Source organism: Hypomesus nipponensis, chromosome 2, assembly GCF_054491055.1.
Source record: "Hypomesus nipponensis isolate SF chromosome 2, ASM5449105v1, whole genome shotgun sequence".
Taxonomy (NCBI): Eukaryota; Metazoa; Chordata; class Actinopteri; order Osmeriformes; family Osmeridae; genus Hypomesus; species Hypomesus nipponensis.
In genome coordinates this window covers 12,014,185-12,028,293 of record NC_140362.1, presented here as the reverse complement: position 1 = coordinate 12,028,293, position 14,109 = coordinate 12,014,185, and the positions used below count along the sequence as shown (strand labels likewise).

The 14,109-nt window shown below is 39.0% G+C and overlaps 2 protein-coding genes across 4 annotated transcripts; one reads left to right on the top strand and one right to left on the bottom strand.

Moving 5' to 3' along the window:
- The first annotated feature begins 1,049 nt into the window (after positions 1-1,049).
- Positions 1,050-8,202, top strand: LOC146300815 (peptidyl-prolyl cis-trans isomerase B-like). Of its 3 annotated transcripts, none has more exons than XM_084706462.1 (5): positions 1,050-1,276; positions 3,432-3,545; positions 3,826-3,919; positions 4,088-4,272; positions 7,864-8,202. In XM_084706462.1, exons 1-5 carry the CDS (start codon positions 1,175-1,177, stop codon positions 7,984-7,986), a joined length of 618 nt encoding a protein of 205 aa, XP_084562588.1. In that variant the 5' UTR covers positions 1,050-1,174; the 3' UTR covers positions 7,987-8,202. The 3 variants fall into 3 exon arrangements, with proteins under 3 accessions (XP_084562588.1, XP_084562590.1, XP_084562589.1); XM_084706464.1 differs by lacking the exon at positions 1,050-1,276 and adding an exon at positions 1,573-1,723; XM_084706463.1 differs by lacking the exon at positions 1,050-1,276 and adding an exon at positions 2,013-2,091.
- A 1,781-nt stretch (positions 8,203-9,983) lies between these two features.
- On the bottom strand, positions 9,984-13,467 carry LOC146300814 (interferon-induced protein 44-like). The gene is made up of 4 exons (XM_084669733.1): positions 12,771-13,467; positions 10,606-10,777; positions 10,421-10,521; positions 9,984-10,338 (listed from the first exon to the last, which is right to left on the bottom strand). The coding sequence occupies exons 1-4, from the start codon at positions 12,855-12,857 to the stop codon at positions 10,159-10,161; spliced, it is 540 nt and encodes a 179-aa protein (XP_084525859.1). The 5' UTR covers positions 12,858-13,467; the 3' UTR covers positions 9,984-10,158.
- Between the last annotated feature and the right edge of the window lie 642 nt (positions 13,468-14,109).

Genomic DNA, 14,109 nt, shown 5'->3' with positions numbered 1-14,109 from the left:
TATCTCCCCCCTTTATATCCAAAAGTTTTTTCCCTGTCTTTATCCAATGTCAAATCAGTTAATCAATTTGAGTTGTTTTATTTATATGATGCGTAAAACAAAACGAACGTCATAACAGAGAATGTCTAATATAGAGAGAACCATAGATATATATAAAGACTGATTATATATATCTATGGAGAGAACTGCCACTCTCGGGAAACTTCCGGGTTCTGAACTGGTTGAAATTCCATGTGAGGGCGCTAACGAGCGAGTGCAGAATGAATGGAGGTCTATGGAGCCTCAAAATCCACTTTTCTCAGGATATTATTTGTTGTCCAGTAATTTGAATTCTGAATTCGGAAGGGGAGGCCCAAAAAATACACACTGCCGGGTTTTAGATTTTTTGAAAGTCGCCTTTCTGTTCTAAAAAGCTTTTGAAAATGTCATTGACATACACATCGTACGACCAGAGCTATTGCTTGACGGCAAGCTCTGGTCACTTACTTTTTTCTCTCAGGGCATCGACAACACAGCTGACAGGTTAGGCTCTCCCTGTCAATACACATGCTTGAAAGAGTTTTGGCTTGCTAATGTTGCTAATGCTCCGACATTCTGATTCCGCTTCGGATGCCATCAAGCGGGAGCTCTGGTCTTAACAGTCCTTTACTAACCAATCAGCATTCAGTAGCAGAATGCTAGCATGTTATGGGCAACAACGACTCACCATGTAAGAAATCAAAAGGACATAAGTACTCGTTCATTCAATTTTCGACCTATAATCCATGTTAAATATGCACAAACTACAATCAAATCGGAGATTTTTCAACGACAATCAGGCGAAAGAGACAAATTTAGCCGTTTAGCTCCATAGACTCCCATTCAACATGCACTCGCTCGAGATCACCCCCAGTGGAACTCTGGTGGAACTGCAGCCAAATTCGGTACAATGGGGTTTAATAGGGAGTGGCAAGGCTCTCCTTAAACAGGCTCTGATAAACTTTCAGATTGAAATGTGAGCCAATCCAATTACATTGCTTTCTGACCTAAATCTATGAGCTATAGGTTTAGAATGGGCGTGGAAAAGGTCACATAATTAGAAGACCAATCTCCTCCCGGGTTTTCTCCCCCGGGATATATATTTCAGCTGCCATAGCTACATTTTCACTGGTTGGTTCCTATCTACGAAAAGAAGATGAAGTTTCTAGTGGCTGTCACAGTTATAGTGGGATCGGTGTTTATGTTGCTGTTTCCCAGCAGTTCAAACGCTGAAGAGAATACTGAAGTAACGGCCAAGGTAAATAATTGACCCCTTATTGACTCCAGACGCTTCTGCCGCGCGTTAAGCCTGGTTTATATGGAAGGCCAAATGTGCAATAACGTGCAATTTGATGTTCGCGTACAGACGACACATTTATCCTTCCTTACGACAGGAATCGAAGTCTATACACGGCCGTATGGCAAGCCAAGTGTGTCAAAACATGTAATTTGACGTTTGCGTACCGAAAAACAACACATTTTGTCTTTCAACGTCAATTTCCATGAGACGATCGCGGCGCTTCGCAGCGCTTTGCAGCCTGTGTGGCCGATCCAATTTGATAACATGGGCGCCGAAAGGAAAAGGGCTGCGCTTGGCGTCCAATCGCACAGCGATTTGTTTCAGTAGCTGGTTGAATTTTTCCGCGATCTGCATGCACTTGAAATAGAACGTTTGTATGAGTATATGGACCCAACACTAGGGATGGTAAGATTCACCGATTCGCATCGGTGCATCGGCATAAAAGTTCACGATGCGATGGCCCGGATCAAAAAAGTGTGCACCAGATACAATGTGGGATGAAATCGCGATGCATCGTTTCTAACATCTTTGCATCGATATAATCCGATGTATTTATATAGAATTATGTGTATGCGAACACCTTTAGTATTTAGAAATTTGACCAATGATTTGTGACCAATAATTCTATATTTAGTTAGTTTCTTAAGCACGGTTTTATCTCCACTGCTGTCAGTGGCCGATTCTCGTTTCGCGCGAGTTGGAGGCGTGTTCGGGGGAGTGTTATCATGGCGGAGGAAGAGTTACACGTTCCTACAAATTGCAATAAATCCAAGGTTTGGCAACACTTCGGATTTTACAAGAAAGATGGGCAATTTGACAAGACCCATGCAATTGACAAGATATATCGTACTGCTATAAAGTACACAGGCAGCACGGCTAATTTAGGTAGTCACCTGAAGAGGCTACATGGTATTTGTGTGGAGACGTATGCCTCCCCCTCGGATTCAGCTGGCTACAGTCAGTGGCTAGCTCCAGCGGTACCCCTAGCAAGAATAGGAAGCTATTTTCCGACAAAACAAATCCCTGTTGTGTACAACAAAGTAAGACGAGAGATAGCTGAGTCATTGAGAAAAATTTCAAGTAGGACGTATGAGTTCAATTTAGTGTGTTGTATTATGACAGTGTTTACCGCAGCTTGTGACTGCCTGTAATAGTTAACCCTTTTTTACATTCAGAGAACACATACAACAGGAAAGAAGGACTGGTTTAAGGCAAGGTCCAGGCCTGATGTTATTTTATCTATTGTCAGAGACTTTTAATATGTGAAATAAAACTTTCACTTGTTTAGTTAATTGATGATTTGCAGTCTGACAAATAAATAAATCATAGCATAAATGTAAATCATTATGTACCATATTAAATTGCATGGTATCATATTCCCTTTGCATCGCATCTCACTGAATCGCATCGTGTCGAATCGCACTGCATCGCAATAGGGGTGAATCGTATCGTATCGCATTAGTAGTTGCTTTTATGTATCTTTAATGTATCGGATCGTTGGCAGTGCATCGAGATGTGTATCGTATAGTCCTCTGATGGAGATGCACATCCCCACCCAACACAAAACTATTATCTGGTAATACTGTAATACTAGTGCCAGCAGTGGGAAAAGTGTGATCAAACCCGTGTTGCTCGAATATTCAGGACTATGTGTCACACACTAGGACTACTTATGTGTGGCAAAATTGCATAGCATGCCAATTTAACTATAGGCTATGTTTCCTGAACACAATGTGTTGCAACTTTAGCTTACATGTAAAGTCATTGTGGTCAGTGCTTCAACAGATAATTCAGATAATTTGTGTACCGTAAAATAATTAGCTCAGTAGCCACCAGCTCGACACTAGGCTACCATATATTGAACATCTCTTTGTCATATGATGGAGTTAGAACAATAGATACGAGTGATGTTTCGGGTAATCAGAACTGATGAAAAAAAGTAAAAAGCTTACTTCATTTTGAAATACATATTTGAAGATGGGGTAGCTCCCTATCTAACATTTCGCCAGGATGAGAAGCATAGTGACTGTCGCCCTTTTCAAATTTAAATTGAATTTGGTATTTGAGAGTTACGAGTCTGCTCAGACAGCAGTAGTAAACTTCTACCCCGCAGGTTTATTTTGACATCCGAATTGGACATCAAGATGTTGGACGAATTGTTATCGGTTTGTTTGGGAACATTGTTCCCAGAACGACTCAGAACTTTATTGCCTTGTCGACCGGAGAGGTAGGTGTTTAATCTCACTGGTTCAATTGACTAAAACATTACCGTGGGTGTAATAATGGTTATGCACCAGTTTTATAAAAGGAACTGATTTTTATATTTTGTTTACCATCTGATTGACCAGGTTCTCTATCTGATTACATATCAGTATAATGTATCACAACCAATGCAGCATCTCTTCTAATGTAGTGCTTTTGCCCCCCCAAAATATGGTACAGTATATGTCCTTTTAGCAAGTAATCTGATTGACATAGTACTGACAGTATGCCTGTTATCTAAACAGAAAGGATTTGGCTACAAGGGCAGCAAATTCCACAGAGTCATTAAGAACTTCATGCTTCAGGGAGGAGATTTCACCCGTGGAGATGGCACTGGAGGTAATCACAGCACAGATACAGTATCTTTAAATCGGCATGACAGGGGTGGCCATATGTTGCCTTACATATGTTCATGTCAATAAATAACACATTTCTTTGTTACAAAGTACCAATGCAATATGTATCAATCATATGAAACGTTTACTTTAGCTTTCTTTTATATTGTAGGCCGGAGTATCTACGGAGAGCGGTTCTCTGATGAGAACTTCAGGCTGAAGCATTATGGCCCTGGCTGGCTCAGTATGGCTAATGCTGGTCCAGATACCAACGGCTCTCAGTTCTTCATCATCACCAAACCGACACCGTGGCTTGATGGGAAACACGTGGTCTTTGGCAAGGTTCTGGAGGGCATGGTGAGTGTTTTACTACTGAATGATCTACACACCTACTACAGAGGAATGCTCCGAACATCCTTCAATTAAAACCAGTGGAAAACTGTTTTATTAGATGTTCATTATCCATTGTATTTGTTATTAACTATTCAAACATAATGTAAAGATGATATACAGTATCCCTTAGTTGAATTGTTTGCTATGCTCGATTGTTAACTAACAAGTATTTCTATCGGCAAATTATGGCTAAATCATCTTGGGCAGTCATGCAAAAGCTTAGTTGAAATCAGAAACTGCCCAGCCTGACTGTGCCCAATTCAAAAGTCACATTCCAAAGAGCAGGATTACTGAGTTGACAACATTTGAGAATCACAAGTGTTGGTCTTTAAAGGCTTATGATTACTGCAAAAAAAAAAACATATATGCGTTTATTTGAAAAGGGACATTGTACATTGATAAACATGTAAAAAGATAAACATGTAAAAATGCAAATGCACCAGAATTGGCTAGATTAGCTGTTTTTCATCCGTTGTCCCTTGGCAGGGCATGACAGAGATACGGAAAGAAATAATTAAAAAAAATACATAATTAAATAAATAATAAAAACCATATATACAACAGTGTGACAAAACAGTGCAGTTACGATAACTAATTGTAAAAACCAGACAGATAGACATACCAGTTATTAGATATAAAAATAAGTTACGGTGTGAGTAATGCAGTGGCCGAATTAGGGTTGCAGGTTTTGTTATTTTATATCAATTTCTTAACTTTGTTTTTGAACACTGAAATACTGTCCCTTACATTAGTAGGGAGGGTATTCCAGTAATTAGAGGCACTTACTGAGAAGACTATGTCCAAACGTACTGTGTCTTTACTGTATAACAGTCTCCCCTGGGGTCTCATTTATATTGTGCGTAAGATTCTTACTAAAAGTCTACGTACGCCCAAAAGCCTAAAATGGCGTACGTACACAAATTCAGATTTATGAAACCGTGCGAACGCACACCTGTACGCAATGTTCCTTTTATAAATCACAGATTACCCACAAGTGTGCGTACGAATCAGCATTGTACCCCGCCCTGAACACGCCCATTTTTTACCATAAATGGTCAATGCAAAGCACCTCATGAATGCTAATTTAGTATCTCATCACCCTGGTATGCGATTCTTCTTTACGGTGAATCACATCTTCTCAGACACTGTTAGCCTATTGGTGGAGCCCAATTTGGTGGCCGGTAGATCACCAATTAAAAAAAACTGTGAGTGGCGTCAACTGTGCCAGTGATACCGCGAGTCGAGATACAATTTGGAAAAAAAAAGCGTTTTGTTATGAACAGTAAACTCTGGACTGATAACGAGGACGTAGAGTGTAGCGATTGCGCGGGAGTTTAACGAATATTTCCAGTTTTTGACATATGATATATGCACAGTAGCGTATTAGCCTAAATACATATATTTAGTTATACACTGTGTTCTGCAGTTATTTAAAGGTACGATATGTGATGTTATATGCATTCCATGCAGTTGGGCATTTCCCCCTCCTGCACTTCGGTAGTGGACAATATGATTGAGACAGCAATTTGATTTAAAATTAGTTGGATTGAACAAGGTGTTTATGGAACAATTATCACTCAGTACTAGGGATGGAGATTTGAACTGATTTCACTATTCGAATAGTATCCGAAATTATTTTCGAATATCCGGATAATCTATTTTGTTAATGTGGTTCCGTTATGTAATTAGCCTGACGTGACGCAAAGCATACAGTAAACACATGAACCACCACACATTCTGGCAATAATTGGGACTGTTAAACTATTAGATTAAATAAGGGTTGAATAAAGAAAACAAATGAAAGATCAATGTATTACTAGACGAAAAGACAATGAACTTGAAAAAACGCTGCGTCTTCAGACTTAGGCTCTTAATTTGGCGGAAAAGCGATTAGCCTATTATTATGTGAAATAAAAAGTAGGCTACATTGGACTAAATTAAACACATTGGGTAGACTATCCACCATAAAAACGAAAGACACACGGAGAAATATTGCATATTAACTTGGATATTAACTTGGAACCGGAATCCTATAGGATACGGTGCGCCACCACACAATGCAAACATAAACAGCCGATTATGCTAGCTCTACATGGCTACTGGTAAGAAAATAAATAAGCCACAACTGCATTAGCCATACGCATTTTTATTCAGGAGAATTAGCATGTAAACATGCTCAGGGGAGAGGCGAGTACGGAGTCGATTTACAAGCAGGCCGGCGTAGAAAAGACTCATAAGTATTCGAAAAAAGTATTCGAATACTAACTTACTTTAGGATATCCGGATATTCGATTAACCACGCCCATCCCTACTCAGTACAAGCTCAAATAATACTGCTGGATTAAATTGTTATGATAATTATGAAATTTGATGGAAAAAAAACGTGTGTGAGGAAAACAAAATATATAAATATTACGAGTAATCGTTCTTCCCGCATTTACTTTCTGCAGTCTGACTACAGTACGGTTAGCCTGACGTTGTCATACTCATAATTTTAGTCAGAATATGTGTCTGAAAACTCTCCGTTGGGCTGTGACTATGGGGCGTGTTTCAACCCAACTCGTAAAACAAATGCCTCTTCGCTCAATTGGATAGATCAGAGCAACGTAATATGTTGTTTGTTGAAAATGAATTCAACACAAGGGCTCTTTTGTGCCGTTGTTGATTACGTTACTGTTGATCATCTGTCCATCATAATATAAAGCCCGCCCTAGCTATTTCATTGGTCCGCTCAGATCCTGGTTTTATATAGTTGTTCCCAATACGAGACCCTCCAGACCCAACTTCCCGACCAAATTTTCTTTTGTGGGCGGGGCGAAGTTGGGCTGGCAGCCAGGCTACAGTACGGTCATCTGCGTCGTCAATTCCAACTGTTTCCAAAATGTGCGTTGGCCTACGGGAGTGTTAGAGTTTGCGTGGTGGACCGCACATTCTCCCGTCAAGTTTTTTTTTAAATAAATCACAGCCTTTGTGTGGAAAAGGGTGTACGCACATTTTCAGCCCCGTTTTGTGCGTACGCAAGCTTTATAAATGAGACCCCAGGTGACTGCCCTATAGTTGCCAAGCCATTGCCATCCTTTAGCTTTATAAACTCATTTAATGGAGGAGGTGCGAGCCCATGTAATATTTTAAAAATGAGACAGGCATCCAAAAACTAAGACACTGTCAAATTTGAATACGTTTTACTTTGTTGTTGTATGGCAGTGGTGATAGCTAGTTTCTGGTATATAGTTTAAGGTCTGCTTGTAGAGGGTTTCTATTGTTTCAGAGTTGTTGTACTTGCTTGTGAAAAGTTTGTGTAACATTACTAGATGTGAGAAAAGATCATGGCATTCATAACAAGTTTGGCTGCCTCTGTAGTTAAGTATGGCCTTGCATGTCTAAAATTAGCCAAGTTAAATTTGGTATTGGCCACCTTTTTTTAACATGTTTTTAAATATTTAATTGTTATCAAAAATTATCCCCAGATATTTAAAATCAGATACAGCTGTGAGCTTTTCTCCTTCAATAAAGACATTCCAGTCCAGTGTGAATCCTAACATGCCTCATCCACAGGATGTGGTCAAGAAGATTGAGAACACAAGGACAGACAGCCGGGATAAGCCTCTTCAAGATGTCATCATCCAAAACTCAGGCACTATAGCAGTGGGAAGACCATTTGTCATCGCCAAACAGTAGTAGTCCCGGTGAGGGTATCGGGAAAACAGGACTGAGGTGAGGGGGGGTTGGAAACAAATTAGTCCTTGTTTATCTCAGTCTTTTTCTTTGTGAGCCCTCTGGTCCAGAAGGACAGCCTCCTGTAGTGGAGGTGACCCCCTGGTGTCATGGCAGTGCCAGAGCAGACCACCAGATGGTGCAATGGGACCATTTGCATTAAAGCGTTCCATAATGTCACTCAGCTTTTGTGTGGTTATTTTGTAAGGAATCTTTATTAAAAGGTTCGGATTTTTGTTAGTGAGGTATGGATAGTGTATTTTATTATTATTTTATGCAAGTCCTGCAGTTTTATGTTCTCACTGAGGGGGAAAAAGTGTTCCATATAAAGTTTAGTACTCAAAACAGTTAAGTACAACCCATTTAACCATTCATCCCAATGAATATTTAATTATATAATGACCATGACTTTGCATGTACAAATTTTGCAAGTGCAAAGCACCCACATATTTTCATTTCTGGAATTAGTTTGCAATAATGGGCTGTCATTCTGTACAGTGCTTAAAGAGGAGGAGCTTGGAAGGTAACTACAGGCAGCAAAAGGGTTTACAGTTTTTTACAATCGCTATGACAGTTTTTTCAATACCTTAAACAAACTAAACTCTTAACACACCAACACACCTACCACACACAATTGGCAAAACTGTTAATTTCATGCTCAAAATCACACATTGTAAACTAAACATTAATTGTCATAACACAAAAATACACATAAACATGACACCATGTCTACCAAACACTAACACATGTTCTCTTTTCACAGGAACATTTAGTCAATCATAGCACAATGTCATAAAAAACACTAACATCAGATGGAATTACAGAAACTGCATTCTTTTATGTGTCAGGTCTCACATTATATAGATTATAGATTGTGTTTGCAATGCAGTTTCTTTTGAAGCCTCTACATTTTTGTTTTGTTGGGTTTAGTAAATGCATGCATTTTGTTTCTTTTGCTGCATAAATTCAGAACTAAAAATGAATGACCAATCTCAGAGTAGCTTTATAGAATGTATGGTTACTGTATTGAAAAAAAGAAGACAGAAACATAATTGCTGCAGTAAAGGCTTCATTTGCAACAGGACATTACTGCAAGAAATATGCAATATAGCTGCCATTTACAGTATTACCCTAGCTCTGGCCCTTCTCTGAGCACCACCACACATTCTAACTCCTCTCCCTTGTCCTACTCCTCTCCCTTGTCCTGGTATTTGTCTTCCTCTCCCATGTCCTGGTACTTGTATTCCTTTCCCTTTTCCCACACCCCTCTCCTTTGTCCTGGTACTTGTCTTCCTCTCCCTTGCCCCACTCCTCTCCCTTGTCCTGGTACTTGTCTCCCTCTCCCTTGTGCAGGCATTACTGTATTCTTACTTTTTGTGTTGCTCTATATTGATCTTTTTCCACACAAGATCAGCCCAAAGAGGTCCTCTTTACTGTCTATACCATATGGTCATGCAATTGAAAAAACCTCAACACCTGAGTCTTTCCTAGTTGGGAATCAGCTGTGATTTACAGTATTTGCATAACTTCAGCTGTTTCTCAGTAGCAATGGAATAAAATACAGGGGATATATTTGTGTTTCAATTCACAATATAAACAGCTGTTCACTTGGACTTTAGCCAATAATTTAGGTTTTGAACATGATGTTATCTGTTTTGATGACAGTGTGAAAGCATTGGTAAATTGGGCAGTAAAAATAGTTTGTTTTGGTCTTGGTTGAGCTTGTGTGTAAAAGAAGTTCAAGCATTTAAAATTTGTGTTTACTTTATGCATTTTGTGTCAAAGCAACAGAAATGTGTTAATTGTACAGCCTACACAGACGGATGTTGTGCTAACTGTGTTAAGAATTTAGGAAACTTGTTAAAGGTATTGAAAAAACTGTCATAGCGATTGTAAAAAATCTGTAAAGTGAAACACTCATTACATAAGGTATATATTTTAATTATTTATGGTCCCGTAGGAAAACTTGTCTTGGCTTCAAGCCAATGCATCACACAATACACTTGTCAACAATGTCACAATGCACACAAGTACATAGATTATATATCCAAAATCATTTCTTTTTGGGGATAAAGTTATTTAATAATGTCTCAGTGGTACAGAGGACAGTCTAAGCAAATTCATTCTCTATGGTTTTCATGGTGGCTCAGTGTCTTTGTTGGAGTGTCCATATGTAATCATTGGCTGCCCGCACAATCTGAGAAATAGCCTCCAACACCAGTACATCTGCGCGATTGTGTTTGTCTCTTCATGGTAGTTCTTCACTGGCAGGATGCAGTTCATGGGGATCCCCAGCTCATTGCTGCAGGTCTCCATCTGAGAGCAATTAGAACCATACAGGGTTTTATAATGACCAAAGGCTCAGCAAAGACCACAGCAGAGTAATTATAGAGCTTACCTGCTTTTTAATTGCCTTGCTTTTGTAGATATTTCTCAGATCCATATTCACTTCTGGACAAGCAGTGTCTATTTTTGTTATGACAACAAACTGAGGAATTCCTAGAATTTCATGGGATGAAATGTACTTGGTAGGTCTCATACAATGATGACAAATTTGTATTTAGGTTTGTGGAGAACACTTACCCAGATTGCTAGCCTTCTCCCTAATGGTCCTCAGCTTGTGTTTGACTCCATCTGACATCCCAAATATGGAATTTGCAGAAATGACACCCACTAAACAGTGAACTTTGTCTCCTAACTCAGGTTCGCAATTGTAGTCTTGGCTTTTCTCTTCCAAGGGAAAACAGGGGTTGAACTGTATCACGTAAAAATTACAGAGAGATGTAGGTTTAGAGAGTACGTCTGCCATGGCCAGGGTGCCAACTATGGAGAAGCCAACGGGAACTTGTGTTCTATGTGACCACACTGATGCGAGGAAAGAGGCGGTTAGAATGAGGTTGAACATTGTACAGGTAAGTGTCCGCGACAGCTGGCCTTCTGATATTTCACCTAGTGGTTCTCCACAAAAACATTACTGAACTTACAGATGTCGAAACACATTGATTTTCAAATGAAGCTTCTAGCTGAACTTGGTCACGGCATATGCGTTTGAGGTGCGTATGGCTTTTGTTACATCATTCTATTTAGAATATGAGACATGGATAAACTCCAAAGATGCCAAGTTTTATTATGGTAGGCTTACTGCTTCACATTTGAAACTTTAAACTTACTCAAAGATCAAAGTCATATTTAAAGATAAAGACTTATCATTAGAAGTTTGATGTGGTACAAGTTGTTCTCATACATTTTTGGCTTCAATAACCCCTTTCTTGATTTCTGAATCCATGTACCCCCTATACTAATAAACACTCCGGACAACTAAAACACTGAGACAAAAGTTCAGTTTCCCTAGGCAAAGCCCCCTTTGCAAATAATACAAACAAGTCGTTAGTTCTACAGTCAAATACAATTAAATACATTTAAGATTATTTCCACTTAGTTATGAATGAAATGTAACTTAAACATATTAAGTCACAACAATGGACAACCTGAAAACAATGTACAAAAAGTACCTGGGGTATTCACTTAAGTTATAGACTACAGTAATAAAAAATGAGTTTTAGACTAATGGGTCATTACTCTGAAACTGTTAATTTTAACAACTTACTTAGATTTAGTCTAGATTTACTTGTTATGGATCTTACTATGCTACAAACAATAGCACATTTACTTTTAGCAGACGCTCTTATCCAGTGCGACTTACAGTCAACAGGTACATTCCCCCTGAGGCAAGTAGGGTGTAAGTGCCTTGCCCAAGGACACAACGTCATTTTGCACAGCCGGGAATCAAACTGGCAACATTCTGATTACTAGCACAATTCCCTAACCGCTCAGCCACCTGATAGTATTGCACTGGAAATAATTTCATTTCGGAGAAGGCATGCCTGCTCAGGATGGAAGCAAATCAACCGCATAATAAACGATCTACAAAAGTTAAAATGTATTCAAATCTAAAACATGCACAGTACTGTGATGATATAATTTAGGTATCTGAGCCAGGTCTGATAAAGAGAGCCCATTCTGGCGAATACAAGGTAAAGTGTCCATGAAACAACTTGTTATAATGGGAATGTGTCGTTATTAGGGCTGTGAAAAATAACGCGTTAACGCGTTATGATTAAATTACAGTAGGCCTATTAATTCGTTATTTTTGTTTAACGCATTTAACGTAATATATACCCACAATTCCACCCAATCTGCAAGTTCTGGATGACAAGTTTGTGTTCCAAAAAAACTAAGATGGAACATCCAATAAAACCAAAGTGATATGCACACTGCGGGAAGACGTTATCGCTCTGGATAAGAGCGTCTAAATGACTGAATGCTAAATGACTGAATGTTATCGTTTCACCGAAGCAATAGCCTAAAGTAACCTATACCACCTTAACGCGAAGCATGCGCTGGTCGGCGAGGAGGGTTCAAGTAGAATGCGCCAAACCACCCTCACTGAACAGCGTAGGGCCCTCACTAAGTCTGCCTGTGACAAGGTGACTAGCACAGTTGCCAAATGTATTGCAAAAAGCTGTAGACGGATTTATATTGTTGAGGACGAGGGGTTCACCAAAGTTTTGCGAGTGGCAACAGGTGACTCGAGCATCAAGGTACCGCAAAATCAAAGACGCACACTAATGACAAAAATTCGGAAAATCGGTAATATGTAATAAATCATGATTAATCCACAGAAACCTGTGATGAATTTGATTAACATTTTTAATCATTTAACAGCCCTAGTTGTTATAAAGGCCTACCTGATAACCTTCTGGGACATGGCCTCCAAGAATGCTGGTGATGTCATCAATGTGCACCCCCCTTGATTCATCAGACCCCAAACCCATGATATAATTGAACGCCAAAGGCAGGCGTTTTGTTCCATCTCTAATGTAATGTGTTTCATACTACAATGGGAAAACAATAAATGTAATTCTAAATATTTGATTCATTTTTTCACATTTTTACAAAACAGTATATAATATTCCTTATTCAGTACTTGCTTTCTTGGTGAAGCTTGTATCAGTGGCAGCAGCTGCCAGTGAAGTGTTGGTAATACTTCCAGAATAAGCACTTTTGATTGAGTCAACAAAGCTAGACTTTTCTGCCCCAACTGGTCCAAGTAGTAGGATCCTCAGCTGGCCATTTTAGGATCACTCAAACTCAATAGCTTCAGTTTCTCAATCATAGCATTTCTGTCTTCCTGTCTGTCCAGAGATTTGCAAAAAATATATACATTTTAATTAATTATTTAATACAATAATTTAAGGGCTGCTGAGCAAGGTAATGTTACAATACTTTTTCAAGAGATGCTACAAATACCAATATATCAGGACAGTATTTACCCCCAGCCAACGGTCCTCCAAACCTTATCATAACCTGTGAACATAAATTAACTATATTGTAAATAAAGAAGTCAATAGTCAAATGTATGTGGATTTTGTTCAATCAATTTGGGTCAAGGGCATTTTAAGACATTTAAAATGGGGTGGACAGGACTGACCTGGAGCCATTCATGGGTACAACACAAGGCCATAGCCATGGAGTCAACATTGGGGGGGACAAATTACATTTTTTATTATCATTTCGGACAGCGTGCGTGGTTGCCTGTCGTAGCGTAGCACATTTATATCTTTATATCAATATATTGGGGGGGACATTTTGACCAAATTTGAATATTGTGGGGGGGGGGGGGGAATGATAAAAACATTCATGAATGATAAAAACATTTCACCTGCACTGCACTTTCTAATATACAGGCATTCAACACTGTAGTCTCAGAGTTTGCTTTTGTCTACCAACTTAGATTTTGTATTTTGCACAGCATTACATAAAATCAATGTCTATTTAATAAACACATATCAACTTTTCTAAATGTTGGAACATCTAATGTAGCAGTTTTAGCACTCTACCCAATATACACGTTCATATATGAAGAGATTCCAATAACATCAAAAGCAGAAAAGACTTACCCTCTTGGATTATTATATATATATAAGCAGGGGTGTGACTGGACATTATATATAAGCAGATACCAGTTACTTTCACTTTCCAGGTGAGTATGAATGAGTAGATAATTGACCGTTGGACATGTTATTG